The sequence below is a fragment of the Diadema antillarum genome, unplaced genomic scaffold, assembly GCF_040938485.1.
Source record: "Diadema antillarum isolate AM-2024a unplaced genomic scaffold, OU_Dant_1.0 seq00001654_RagTag, whole genome shotgun sequence".
Classification (NCBI taxonomy): Eukaryota; Metazoa; Echinodermata; class Echinoidea; order Diadematoida; family Diadematidae; genus Diadema; species Diadema antillarum.
In genome coordinates this window covers 268,544-283,923 of record NW_027272355.1, presented here as the reverse complement: position 1 = coordinate 283,923, position 15,380 = coordinate 268,544, and the positions used below count along the sequence as shown (strand labels likewise).

Genomic DNA, 15,380 nt, shown 5'->3' with positions numbered 1-15,380 from the left:
TCCTTTTTAGTAAGCGCATGAATAATATTATCAACAGATTTAATTATAGCATAATCGGTAGAAAATCCTTTCCTAAAACCAAACTGATTCGCATTTAATATTTCATTTTCAATCATGAACGAGTGGAGACGCTTGTAAACTACCTTTTCTAGAATTTTCGGTATTGCAGGTAACAATGAGATGGGACTATAAATTTTCACCATTAAGGGATCTTCTCTTTTATAAATGGGAATAACTTTGGCCGTTTTGAAGGAGTCTGGATACTTTCCGTTAAGTAGGGATAGATTGAATATATAGAAGAGAAGGGCTGCTAGGGAGTAAATTATTTTTTTTTTCAACAAATTCACACGTAAGTTATCAGGCCCACAGGATTTACTTCATTTCAGAGATCGAACAGTATCAATAATTTCCGATTCATTAATTGGAGTCAAAAACAAAGAATTTTGATTACTTTCAGATAAATAATCTTTATAATTTTTTAATATCATTTATGGGAATAGATGCTGCTAAAGAAGGACGAACATTGACAAAAAAAAATTGTTAAAAATATTTGCAATTTGGTCAGGATTGGTAATAACATTATCGTTATGAGTAATGCTGTCAGGACATTCCGTAGGTTTCTTTTTGAGTATTTCATTAACGGTCCGCCAAAGAGCACTTTTATCATCCTTATTAGATTCGAGTTTATTCGAAATATATGATTTACGTGAAACTCGAATCAAGGTAGTTAGTTTATTTCTATATGTTTTGTACCTTTTCACGTTTTCAGGAGTAGGTTTTCTCAGAGATATTTCATAAAGACGGTTTCGAGTGAGAATGAAGTGTATAAGACCTTGAGTAATCCAGGGTTGCCGAGCTTTTTTCCTTCCATTTCTTTTGGGAGTTAAAGGAATATGTTTATCATAATGATCTAATAATTTTTGTATTCAAATATTCAAAACCTGTTCAATTTCTCATCGTGAAAAAGATAAAAATAATATTGTTAAATTTAATGTTTTTTGTGATTTCAATAAACTCTGAAATGCCTTAAATGTATTAGAAATTTATTGAATATTATTGCTGTGTTATTCACTATTTCAACTTGTACCTTTGACGAGGTATTTTCATATTTTATAATAAAAGTGTAATCTACACGGTAACCATGTCTCAAAGCATTACAACTAAATGACCCTATATAATGTCATTGAAATATCCCTGGTACTAACTAGGTCTAGGATGTAGGCTAAGCCTAGATGTACTTGTAGGTATAGGCTTTACAACTAGCTGTATAGGAATGTGATAGGTTAGATATGAACAACATCTTGACATACACATATCCTGGTAAACACCCATACATCAAATAATTCAACATAAAATTAGTTTTGTCAAGTGGATTATGTGGACAAATGAAAATTGGGCAATATCTAATTGGGTAATTATTGATTGGGCAAATGAAAACCCAACTCAATAACCAATGGTAGGGAAATTACAAAGTTGGGTAAAGTCTAATTGATCAACAGCTGATAGGCAATTCTATTTGCCCAACCACATAGCAAACTCATTACCCAACATCAGTTGAGCAGATTTTAACCAATGACTGTGTGGACAGTATGTTGCCTAGCGTTGGTTAAAGGTTGGACATTTTTTTTTTTTTGCCCAACTGTTATAAGAGTGTATTACATCATAATCATTAGAGACATGAGGATGAGACGAATATGTTTCAGGGTTAGGCCTATATCACGTCATCTATTTATAAACGAGCAATCTCCGAATATTCTGTTTTGCACGCCCAACAAATGGAAACTGTTGTAAAATACCATAAAACAACTTGCCTTACTGGTTTGTCTTGCAGCACGAGTTTTTATGCAATGATAGAAATATCGTGTTATCGGAGCAATGTTGCGAAATTGCTAATCATCGCATCACACGACATTTACTGTTGTCTACGCATTTATAAATTATAAAGCGCAAAAGCCACGGAACACCTTGCAAAGGATTAGACAGACGTGGCAACCCAGCTGGTATCCTCACTGATGATGGCTTTCTTATTTGACTGACAGTCTGGCCTAAAGCCCGCCGCACACTATACGATCCTATACCGGTCGTACGACCTGAATACCAAAGTGGGATGTCACCAGTCGTAGAGATTTGACGTGTTGAATCAAGATACAGTAAAATACAAGCGCACGCAGTGCGCACTGTGCTTTAATTCTCATTGGTAAAATGTATTAAAGACAGAACAGTCGTAAGCCTACTCGTAAGGTCAGGTTGTACAGTGTGCGTTGGCAGGTCGTACGACTCGGTCTTATGGTCTTAAGGTCGTATATAGTCGTGAGTCGTATAGTGTGCGGTGGGCTTTATAGTCCCTTTGCTACTCCTACTGAACTTTCCTTCATTCATTCGGTATATGCCCAATACAGTTGGTGTTAATTATTGCTTTATTCGTTTGTTATACGTCTTTCTTTTTTTTCTGGGGAATTTTCAAGACATCTTAACAAAACATGCTTTGCTTGCAGGCATATGATTATGAGGGGAACTTTCACTACAAAGGTGGGAAAACGAATAATTTGTCATGTGTTTGCATTCAAGTGTGATGTCATAATTAGGCTAGATGACTTGTATTCTCTTTAAATTCTGATTCCTCATTCGTTATTTCTTATTCGTTGTTCACTCATTTCATTTTAAACAGTAACATCAATACATATTAAACTAAAGATTTTAAGAAGGTTTTGGAACCTGAAAGATCAGTCACTTTTGGTCCTTCTTGTAATCTACATGCTATCTAGGGGCAAACTCACCCTCTACAGTAACTTGTGCTGCTGGTGCAGGATCTGTCACTTCTGAAGACTGGCAAACATAACTCCCTTCCTCGAAAATCTGTGTATCAGTGATTGTCAGTGTAGATGAGGTGGCATCATCTGATACACTGAAGTCAGCATATTTTAGTGAAAGAGTTAGTCTGTTTCCTCCACTGAACATGGTGACAGCAGGGCTCACTGAATCATCAGTCCATGTGAAAATTGATGATGTCCCTCCAGTAACTGTACATGTTAGCTGTGAAGTAGTTCCACGTTCCACTGCTACAGAGGACGAAGGTCCATTCAGCGTCTGGCAGTGTGTTACCATTATTACCTGCAAGTAGAGAGGGAGAAAGAGAAGAACGGTTTCTTACACGTTTGTGTTTGGTGTAGGTGCATGCTGGCTATATTGGACAATGTCCTTGTATATTCACGGAAAACACTATACAGGCCATCTACTGCTGAATGCCTAAATAATGTTGTTGTTGTTGTTTTAAATAGAAAAAAAAGCATGGGACTCTATAAAAAGAAATATCAATTTGCCCCAACAACACTAACATAAACTCAGACCAAAATAAATCTTAAATGATATACAACATAATGTCTCCACGAGGGAGCTCATAGTGAGTGATTCTAGAGGGAGCTTATAATGTCTCCACGACATTTTCAAATTACATCGTTATACTTACGCCGTGCAGAATCATTGCTGCAACCGAAATGTACAGTAGATGATAAGCCGCCATGGCCGTATTCTGTTCAAAGCGGGGGCAAGCAGACAGCAAAAAAAAAAAAAAAAAAAAAAAAAAGAAGAATCAAAGTGCGTGTATAAGAAATACATTTTCAAGTCATCATAACTCTTGTATTGTCATTGCAATTGAGTATCTATTTTGTTGTTATGTATCTTTATCTTATGAGGCGGTCGGTAGAGATTTTCATTATCCTGTAAACTGGCCTGACTGGGCAAATGCAGAGAGCGATTTGCAAGTCATTATCATTAATGTTTTTCCTGCTTTTGATAAATACAAACATCTACGTTAATATTTTCTTTCATTTTGTTGTATTATTTTTATGGTAGCATGTTACCAGGTTGATAGATGCACTATTATATACTTCTGTTTTTCTTGAATGTAGAAAATGAGAAATATAAAGCGAGAAGATATGACTCGGTTTATTCGCTTTGGCGGCCACCTGTCTATAGCGTCCACCTGTCTATAGCGACCACTGAAAAATCCCCCGGAAGAAAAACCTGTTAAAGACCCTGTGTATAGCAGTCACCTATAACACGGCCAGCGGCCACAAATTTTGTGTCCCGCGGTAGATTTTAACCTGTCTATAGCGGCCAAAGATCCGGTGGAGCCGTACTTGAGCCGATAATTCAGCTTGTTTTTCTGCTTTGTAGCCGTGAGAGTAATTCATGGGGCATCATTTAGTGACCGCCACCGCTGCAGTCATCACTCATTCCAGTCATTATAATGCACTAGTGTTAAGCTTTCTTCACGACTGTACATAGGCCGAGGCATGATACTGTGCAACCGGTGATAAACAGCAGCATCGTCCAATGCATGAAACACACGTGTGTATATGTGTACACATTCGTGTAGGCCTACATGGAAGTACCTTCCAGGGCCAGCGGAACGTTTTCAAAAGTGCGGGGGGGGGCACTTCCGGGTTTCATGAGCTGACAAGCAAAAAAAAAAAATAAAAAAATAAAAAAATAAAGTAAAAAAAGGGTCTTCAGCGCCAAAACATAACTTTACCGCGGCCAGACTTCAAGATCTATATCTATATATCTATTTCTTTCTAGTGCACTTACGTACTTCCGGGTAAAAAAAAGTGGGAGGGGGGGGGGGGGGGGGCAAAGAGAAGACACCTTATGTATTCCTTTGTATCGTGCAGAAAAAGTGTGTGTGTGGGGGGGGGGGAGCGAGCCCCCCCCCCCCCATCTTTCCGCCTACAGATGTATACAATATTGTACATGTACATGTACAAACGCAGAGCACACAAAGTTGGATAACCTGTCTATAGCGTTCACCTGTGTATAACGCCTATGTTTTATTTCCCTCGGGTGGCCGCTATAGACATGTTTGACTGATGACATTCGTTTAATAAGATTTACCTATAGCCGTTGTGCTACGTGTACTTTCAACACTTCTGATTATATACATGAATTATACAAGTATTCATCATTATACGACTCAACTAAAATGCTGTGTTACCGTGAAACAAACCACGGACAGATTTTAAATCCATAATGGAAAGAAGCATCGAAGCATAATGGTGGTACTTCGTGAATATTTTGCAGGCAAATCGCAATACCAGGGTTCTAGAGAATAGATATATCAGTCAGAATTGTAAGTGGAAAGATATGTCTTACCTTTGATGACTTAGTTTGTTGTTGAAATGTCTTTCACTGGATAGGCTGTCCCGCTTTCTTCACATGTAGTTGCATAAAACACTCAACGAGGAAGCAAGACACACTCTGAGGCGAGTCAGTGAATTGCCCACCTTGACGGTTGACTATCGATAACCAAACTATTTGATGATAGTCGATATATCGCCCTCTTTTGACGATGAACCATTTATTGATTTCATAAGGAGGGCGTGGTAGGAGGGGAAAAAGAAAATATTGGCATGTGTTTTTTTTTTTTCTTATGCTATCACATTTCCTCTTATGTTACTGGGAAAATATGAAATAAAAATATGGGAAAAATACAACCATTACGGTGATGTAGACACATCTTTGTTTCATATTTTGCCAAACCTGAGGATCCCTGATGTTACTCCATTACACTACAGCTCATTTATGATATCCATGCAAGCTTTAACTGACATCTTACTGTTCATTTGTGATCACATAATGACGTTCTCATAACTTTAATCTGTTGATATTTTCGATGGTATAAAGTAACAACAGTGAGATACAACTTGAATCAAATAGAGGAGCCCAATGGAAAAGGTTGACCTGCGAAATTTTGTCCGATTGGACACCTTCTGGAGATGCGCAAAAACTTGACATGAAACATGACATTCAAGTAAAGAATGAAGTAATTAATATGCAATGACCTTCTTCATTAAAGTGCATCCACATTAAAAAAAAAAGGTTCTTTGGCGCGCCAGAATTCACTAGTGCCGAGAATATCTCTGTCTACACCCAATATCATCTAAAAAAAATAGAGAAGCATGTATGATATACATAATAATTCAAAAGGTGAAATCATGCATGTCAGATAAAGGTCGTGACAGTGGCAGCACTGCACGGGACACGTTGTCACGGTAACGGGAGACATGAAGGGTGATGCAATATTTTCTGTTTTTGTCTAGGTCATATTTTGAAGGGGCATGTTATTGCTCTCCCTATCTCTCTCTCTCTCTCTCTTTCGCCTTTTGTCTCAATTTTACTATTTCCAAAACTGCTTATTACAGTACAGGGAACTCTATAGAAACCACTTAAATTGATATATATCCATGCATATTCTGGTATTCTATGAATAGCTGCATCGCATAGATCATCTTTATATATCAAGGTGTATGTATACGCTGTTGCTGCTGTACACGCTTTATTGAACTCATGGTAGATTGACATTTTTTTTTTTTTTAAAATCATGATGCACAATTTGAGGTCTTATTTCTGTCTGTTGGTTCGGTTTACCAAACCGTAAAGTTAAGCATGTTAAGACGTGAGATGGTCGATATCACAATTCTCCCCAAAACGGCGACAGAGTTGCCATTCATCAAGTCTGCTGCCACCAATGCTACTGCGTATAACTTGTTGATATTTCATAATTCTTCCGACATAGTGTATGGAACCGGATTTAGCCAAAGAGGTTCCTATACCCAGCACGTCATACTCAATACCCTCGCATTCTGAACCTTTCCTGTCCAACACATGAACGGAAGCCCAAACTACGACTCTATGCTGATCATCTGACTGATCGTTTGACCGGGAGAGACGCATCGTTATCGTCTGAACGGCAATACTTGTGTGTGCAATATTGTTTGTTTATATGATTGGAATGACCGGTGACTTTATCTGCATTTGCATCCAATATTGGCACTGGTGGCCTGCTTTATACAGCGTTCCTCTGAAAGAACGGTGTCTGGCATGGACCCAAATTTTGTCTCTCTCTCTCTTTTTTATTTTTGCAATGAGACTATAGCACTACTATAATATTAAACGACAAATGCATAGAGCACGTCAATACAAATATTTTATATCAAACACTTCAGTTTTAAGAAACCTCGACATGATAAAGTACATAGAGTATAACATAAATGTTAACAATAACAATAACAATGATGTATGCATCTTACTAGTGGATCTTTTTAGAATCAACTCAGATCCGACCTTTTAAAAGTTTTCTTCCTTACACATTTAAATTAAACAAAGTACACAATATGTCATGAGCATTATTTTCTAAATCTTTAAAGAAGATCGCTTTGTCTGAATTGTTCGCAGGCATGCAGTCAACCTAATGTATGCACACAGTTCTGGTGATGTAGAACCTATCAATACAGTAAATTCTTGTTCACCATATTTTTCAGACGTTTTAATAACCGGCACTGTGTAAGTCAATTTGTCCTGGTTATTCGAAGTAATGATGTAGTAATCCCTTATATATATATATATATATATATATATATATATATATATATATACATATATACAGTGTGAAAAGAAGAGCCAGGTGGACGTAGCTAGGTCAACGTGTCTGTTTATTGCCGCCGAGCTTTCGGTCCCAAACGGACCTTCATCAGGGCTGTAACGATACAAAAATGACTCACTCGTATGGCTACACTAATAAATATATATTCATATATATATATATATATACTAATATAAATCTAACTGGCGTGAGTCTATAATGACTGTATAATCAATCAATCCGTAATTACAGCTGTATATAACATATTCCAATAATCATATACATAATCAATTGCATATTATTGAATACATTTCATATCACACTCGTGTTATTAATTGAGGTGAAGGTATATAACAAAAACACCAATTCAGTATCCTCATCTTATGTGTTGTGTGACAGACGACTGTAATAATATCAAACTAGACATCTTTATGTTGTCGACGATAATACAGCATGTGGCAGCATTGCAAGACGTAAGTGGCTATATAATACAGTACAATACAGTATAATACAGTCTTTTCACACTGAATGCAAATAATGAAGGCCACACACTGGTACTGTAAATGGTCGATACCCCTTCTCACAGTCTCTCTCTCTCTCTCTCTCTCTCTCTATATATATATATATATATATCGCTATCCAGATCAGTATTCATAATGTTCACTGTTTAATGTTTGTTGTTTGTAAGTGTACACCTCATCCAGCTTTAATTCTGCCATACATAGGTACAAACAATCAAACAAACAAACAAACAAAGAAACAACAACAAAAAACAACAACAAAAGAACAACGCATTGAATCTAACACGCATGTAGTTAAAACACTTACACAATGTGATATCAATTCATTTGACAAATTGAGATTTTGGGAAAACTTCATTTTTGCAGCTTTATGGCGTTCTTCTATTGGTTGGTTTATCTAATACAGAACCTACATCAAAATCAAAGAATAATGCAATATTGGCCAAATAATTCATAAATATGGAGTGATTAAGACGGACAGTTCGCCTTACAATATGCATATAGGATGGGTTTGAAACTACGTGTCAAATTATTATCAAATTCAAGAACAAGATTCATCATTATCATGTTTTTTTTTTTCATCATAGAGACTTTCCTTCATTGACTCAAGATTGAGGTTATCATACACGTCTTATTCGAAATAGATTCAAAGAGTGTCCCGTCTAAGTTTCGAACTGACAAGTGTTACATTTTGTAAAAGGACGGAAACAATCAAAACCAAGAGTAATATTGTCATATCAGTCATTAATTCGACTGATACTAAGTATCTCTCTCTCTCTCTCTCTCTCTAAATCATATACGGGGATATGATAATGTACATACAGTAATATAATATCAATATAACCCACATAGTGAATGAGGTATGTTGCACTATACATTCAAGTAGTTCCGTCACATGCGCTTATAGTTGGGAATCGGCTGATCGACCTCAGTGCTGCTTATCAAAGGACTGCGTGATGCGGTTTCCGGCAATAAATTAAACGCTATTTATTGTTATTTCTTCCCAAACGTACAAGTTTCCAATTAATCAGTAGAAACTTGTTGATATCTATCATCTATAATATCTGTGGGGATTTATTAAATCGTATTCATTTGGTACAATAACAAAGTTATAATATTTGTTCTAATGGGCATCTAAATTGAAACTTGTTGATACTAATTCAAATCACAATGACAACAATAACTAGACTCGGAATTTGTCAACACTGACAAATTAGGTGATCCGATCTCTTCGAAAGTCAATGATTTGAGTCCTGATCCCAATAGGCATGACCGTAAAGGTTCATCTGTGGTTATGGACATTGGCCGTGTGATGTTTGGATTCTCATTTAAAAAAAAGGGAGTCGGGTTTGCCATCTTTGGTACCATATTCCGTATACACTATAACGAAGATACAGAATAAAGTATATTTGACCATTGACCCCACTTTGCACAGCCAAGATGGCATCTGAGAAAGAAATGGTTATTTTGTGAAATGATCCTGGTAACGTGATCTTTGTGTGTGCAAAATATTGGAAAGATAGGACATGTATTCACCAAGATACAGGATGAAACATTTATGACCTTTGACCCTAATTTACATACCCAAGATGGTGTCTGATCAAGAAGTTGTTATTTTATGAAATAATGTAGGTGACATGAACTAAACATGTGCAAAATATGGGATTGATAACCATTGTTGTTCTTCATCTATTGCACAGAATGTAGTAGAAAGAAAGAAAAATAAAGAAAAAATTATGTTATTTTATAGAAATTTGAAGGAGAAGCATTAAAAAATCAGAAAAAGATAAAAATAGGAAGGGAGATTAAGACTAAATAAAGAAAAAGAAGAAAAAAAGAGTTTGAAAAAAAAAATATTGGCAAGGGTGAGGCTCGAACCAGGGACCTTAGGATTACGAGTCGGATGCGCTATGCAATGACCTATTTCATGCTCCATAGGCCCTGTGTATTAAGCAAAATGACGCTGCATCGAAGCCACGTGCCATTTTCAACCAAGTTTTTCGACGTGATGCCGGCCTCGTATGAAAAAATGGAGGGCACATTAACGATAGCCCAAAGTCTCAGCTACAACATACTAAAATCTGGGAAAAATTCACCGAAGTATAAGTGAGCTAATGCTCGAAAAAGATAGTCATGTCAATTTTCACTGCCAGAAAAACTGCTCTCCCATAGAGATAACACGTAAACTGGTCAAATTTGACAAGATTACATTTAATCCATTTTTACGAGGTGATGCCGCCATCCAATCAAAATGTTGTAATTACATTAATGAAAGAACATTTAATAAGCTACAACATACTGAAATCTGGGTGAAAATTGGCAAAGGATAAGTGAGATACGCCCAAGTAAACTTGAAAATTGATGACGTCATTTTGAAAATTTACTTTTTTTACTTTATTAAGAAATTTGATATCTTTGAATCACTTTTTCAGTATCGCCAACCCATAAACTGACATGTACAACTCATCAGCTTTCAGAATATGTAAAGAAAATTGGGGGTCACCGTCCATCCTGACGAGTAAAATCGGATTTAAAATTGGCGGTTTTGGGGCATTGTTGTACTGTATATCGCCATTGACGCGCGCGCGGAATTTCAACTTTGACAGTCCCGTATGACGTCATATTGAGTCGGATTGACTTGAAACTTGCTAGAAATATTCCTTGACTTTTCAGACATCCGATAAATGTAAAAAATCGGGAAATTTCTGTTGCATATGAGCTGTACGTGCGTATATGTGCGCGCGCGTACGCGTCCGTCCAATTTTTTCAATTTTTCAGAAAATGCTCCAAATGGTCTGAAACGTATGCAAAAAAAATTTGAGCTTGATTGGAGCATACAAATATTTCAACGCGCGCGTACGCGCACGTCTTTACGATGCGAGGAATTCTGAAAATATGGGTAGAATTCCCTTGAATTGAAATTTATGTGACGTAAATTTCATTGAGAAATTCCACTCCATTAATGAGATATGATTGAAAATGTGTTTTCATATAATGACGTCATAGTGACGTCATGGTCGACTGATCACTACGATTTTACTTGACATGTCGTCTTTGGGACATGATACACATATGTGACCCGCGACAACGGTTTCAGGCAAAAGTCGCAAGAGCAAATTCCCTCCTAGGCGGGGTACAAAGATTTTGACCATTATTTTTGTCGATCTAGGTTTTTTGCAGAAATCGAATCTTTGATATGTTTTCTACATCTACACTAAATTTCATAGCATAAGACTAAGTTTTTCCTATCGAAAATGGAATTTTAAGCACCCTATGCTGGATCGCACTCGCCAGTTTCGAGCTTCTTTCGAACGCCGCGCCAATATCCCCAGTGTTGCTACGGCGCATGGTCTCGCATGCGATTGGCTGGTGCGTCGCATACATTTACATAATTCGGCTTTCGGAGACACCAGTTGCAGCGTGTGGGGAATGCTTTGTCTACGCGTGCACAAATTACATGCTCTATTGTTCTTGCTATAGTGGTTTATACGCTCGCTCTGTAGTGCGTGCTCTTCGTTTGGCTTTCTATCCAAACTATTCTACCGCAATGTTCGACAACGGAAGTGAAACAAAAATCGTGTAGCATGGCATAATCGTGTGAAAAGAAAACTAAATATTCTCAAATGTGTCTACTTGTACATGTAGTAAAGATTATGACAGCAGAATGACTCAATGGAAGGCAGATAAGAGGAAAGGAGCAGTCACATGTGACCAATTATATTCAAATACTACACGTCAAAATCGCACCAAACTAACAAGTCGTGTTTTTTTTTTTTGTCTTAATTTAAGCATGACCCTTGCCAGCACAAGCAATTCTGCTTTCAAAAGGGTCGCCAATGATAAATACAAATCAACCACAATTAAAACACGATTTGTAAATGTGTGGATTTGCCACCGCTCCTGTTACATATTATGCACACAGTCATGGCGTGTGGATGCCATTGCGTAATACGTGGACCATACACGTCATGTACATGTACACCATACGTGCAATTATCGTATTCGCCATCTTGAAAGACGTACTGGTAATTAAAACAAACCCGAGTGAAACGCATTGTTATTCGGCTCCATACGCTGAGCTCCGAGGAAGGTGCCCGGGAAATTTGACTCTCTCAGTGAGCCAATCAGAAGACGATGTGGTTGCTAGAGGCGGGGCTTAACATCGATTGGCACCATCGTACGGATGGATGATTCTCCCCTCGCATCGCCGCTCGGACATTGTCTTTGAGAAAGAGGTGAATCTTCAAAGCCTGTTTTCTCGCAATTTTGTCAGGCTAACAGCTTAAAAAGTGCATTTTATTTCTCTTTCTATGCCCACTTATGGTGCCGAAGAATACAAGTGTTTTATATCAATGCAAAGCTTAGGAAATGGGCAATGTGATTCAGTGAAAAAGTGAATTTTCAAAATTCCCGACTTTTGCCTGAAACCGTTGTCGCCGGTCACATATGGTATAAGTTTGACATTCATAGGCAATGCACTTTCTGAGCTAGTCTCTACACAACTTTTGCGGAGAAATAAAGAAGAAGAAGAAGAAGAAGAAGAAGAACAAAGAATCAGTACAGATACAGAAGGTGATCCGAGAGGATTCTCGGATCACCTAATAACAACACAAATGTCTCTTATAAAACATAAAGAACCTCGGGAAAATAATATTGAGTCCGTTGTTGTTGGTTTTTTTTTTGATATGTGAATTACCATGAAAACGGTATTCTAGTATTTTTAAGGTTAGGTTAATCAATGGTGATTATTATTTTCATTAACGAAAACCCAGACGTCAGATTCAGAGTCGTGTCCTTGTCGCCATACAGGGACTGTACAGGGTGCAATACAATATAATTTACTGCTGTACACTAATTACATGTACATTGAATAACACTGGTAACTACAGCATAATGATGATAAGACAATAAATAACTTAGAAATAATGTCCACAACAATAACATGACCAATGTGATGACTGTTGAACCCGCGTACTTAGTTACAGTAAGCCATCAAGAAAATGTTCATTTTACTAGTGATACGTCAACAGGCACTAACAAGCATTTGGAAGCTGTGAAAAGCCAATTTCTACAATTAAACTTGTAAAATTATCTACGAAACAAATTTCTTACCAATAATAACTTGTGGACATTTTTAAGCCTCCGCAAGAAGGGTGCCGAAGGCATTATATGTTTTCTGGTTGTCTGTCCGTTCGTCCGTACGTCCGTACGTCCGTACGTCCGACATCCCTCGTCCGTTTCCATTTGTAAACGCGATAACTTGAGTAATATTGATCAGAATTTTACCAAACTTGGTCCAACTATAAAGTATGATAGGGCAATTACTTGATCACATTTTGGGTGAAATCAATCAGAGGTCAACGGTCTAAAGTCAAGGTCAAATCATGATATTGAATCCGTTTACGCGATAACTAAAGACTGAATCAAGCAAATTTCACGAAACTTTGTCAAAGGATGACGTATGGTTGAGATGGGGCAATTACTTGATTAGTTTTTGAGTGAAATCGGCCAGAGGTCAAAGGTCAAGGTAAAATCGTAGAATTTATTCATTGACGCAATAACTCAAGACTGGATAAAGCAAACTTCACCAAGCTTGGTCCAAGGATGACGTATGATGGGCAATTAATTCAATTTTTTTTTGAGTGAAATCGGCAAGAGGTCAAAGGTCAAAGAGTCAAGGTCAAATGTTCAAAATTTCACTATTTCCCCCATATCTAGGCGATGCCTCAAGGTATTTTCTTGAAACTTAGTGTATACATGTACTACCAAATAAAAATACCCCAGAGAGAGTTTCAGGTCAAAGGTCCGGTGAAAATGTTACAATTGCACTTTTTTTTTTCTCCAGATCTGGAAAATGGTTCAGGGTATCTTCATGGAAATCGGTACATATGCATGACATTGTACTGACTGGCAAAGAATTAAGGGAATTAAGGGGTCATGGGTCAAAGGTGAAGGTCAACTCCTCAAAATTTCACTATTTCCCTCATATTTATGCAATTCTTGCAGGATTTTTCTTGAAACATAATGTATTACCAAATAGATCTTCTCTGGAAAATTTCCTGCAAAAAGGTCAAAGGTTAAAAGATCAAAGCTCAAGTGAAAGTGCTTTATTTAATTTTTTCCGCCATATCTTGAAAGTGACTCAAGGTATCGTGAAACTTGATAAATATTTATGCATGTTCTACCCAACAGTCTTTCTCTTGGGAATTTTAGGGTCATATGGTCAAAGGTCAAGGGTCAAAGGCCAGGTTTAAATGGATTTAAAAAGAATACTGAAATTACACTTTTTCTTCGTACCTTGAAAACTACTCAATTCATAAACTTATAAAGGGTCAAAAGTAAAGTAAAAATCCTTATTTCCCCAAATACATGTAGGGCCTGTCTGTACTCTTAGACTATATAGCAAACCTACTTCAAGGAAAGTGAATATTGAACACATTTGTTTAATACAAACCTGTCATTTCAACATGTTGCCAGTTATGTGAAACTGCCATCACACATTGTCAAGACATTGTACTACAGGCCTATGAGGAGAACCATGCATTATGGCGGAGGCATGCCAGTCGCCATAGCGATATTTCTAGTTAAAGATACATTTGATACGATATTTGAAAAATCTGTTCGCATCAACACGACTCAGCATTGCATATAAACAAGCAAACTACTCTACGGGCATGCAGGGAGTCGTTTTGTTTGTTGAACATTGATAAAGGCGTAAAAACCTTAAGGACAATCACGGCACAACAATACATAAGAATTGAAATAATTGATATTCTGTTGCAGTTTGTTACATTTCTGTTGAAAGGCTGCTATATTCTCAAATCTTTCGCTGAGTAGGACCTAAAATTTTAACGTCAGTCAATTAAGATTAATTAGCTCAGGAGGACCTACAAAATGTAAAGTCGGTCAAGTAAGACTTGAAGCGGGCACTAACAAACACTGACACATCCCATAATATATGAAAATTAACTCAAGCTAAAATTAGCGGCTTTCAAAATGGTTTTTCATCGTTATAGACGCCTAGACTGTTATATCCGCAACAGATTCATACAATCTCTCATCCAAGTTCTGGAGTGACAGGTATTCCTGGAAAGAGCAAAGTAAGCACAGTTGAATGGAAATAATTTCATATTAGTTTTAAATCATGTCTGTAATCAATTAACCTTTGATGAGTGATGATACCTAAAAGAATTAAGACATATCAAAGCGTTCAAATGCCTTCATTTTAATGACATATTATTACATTAATCGTTTCCAATTCGGTTTCATTTAACACTATTCAATTGTGTATAATCAATACGGTCCGACAAACTATATGTTCACTCTCATCAAATTTTAAACTTATTAATCAATTAATATTTTTTTAATCAAAAAGATGTTTTATAACATAAGAAAGGAAGCACAGTCCTGTGCAAGTACAACCCAGCTTGAATTTACGT

At 36.9% G+C, this 15,380-nt stretch overlaps 1 protein-coding gene across 1 annotated transcript in view; it reads right to left on the bottom strand.

Annotated features, from left to right (window-relative positions):
• Positions 1-14,961: 14,961 nt before the first annotated feature.
• LOC139711393 (fibroblast growth factor receptor 4-like) overlaps positions 14,962-15,380 on the bottom strand; it is a 29,014-nt gene continuing 28,595 nt past the window's right edge. Inside the window, exon 14 of the mRNA XM_071623278.1 lies at positions 14,962-15,027. Within this exon, the coding sequence (XP_071479379.1) occupies positions 14,962-15,027 (66 nt within the window). The remainder of the gene's footprint in view (positions 15,028-15,380) is intronic.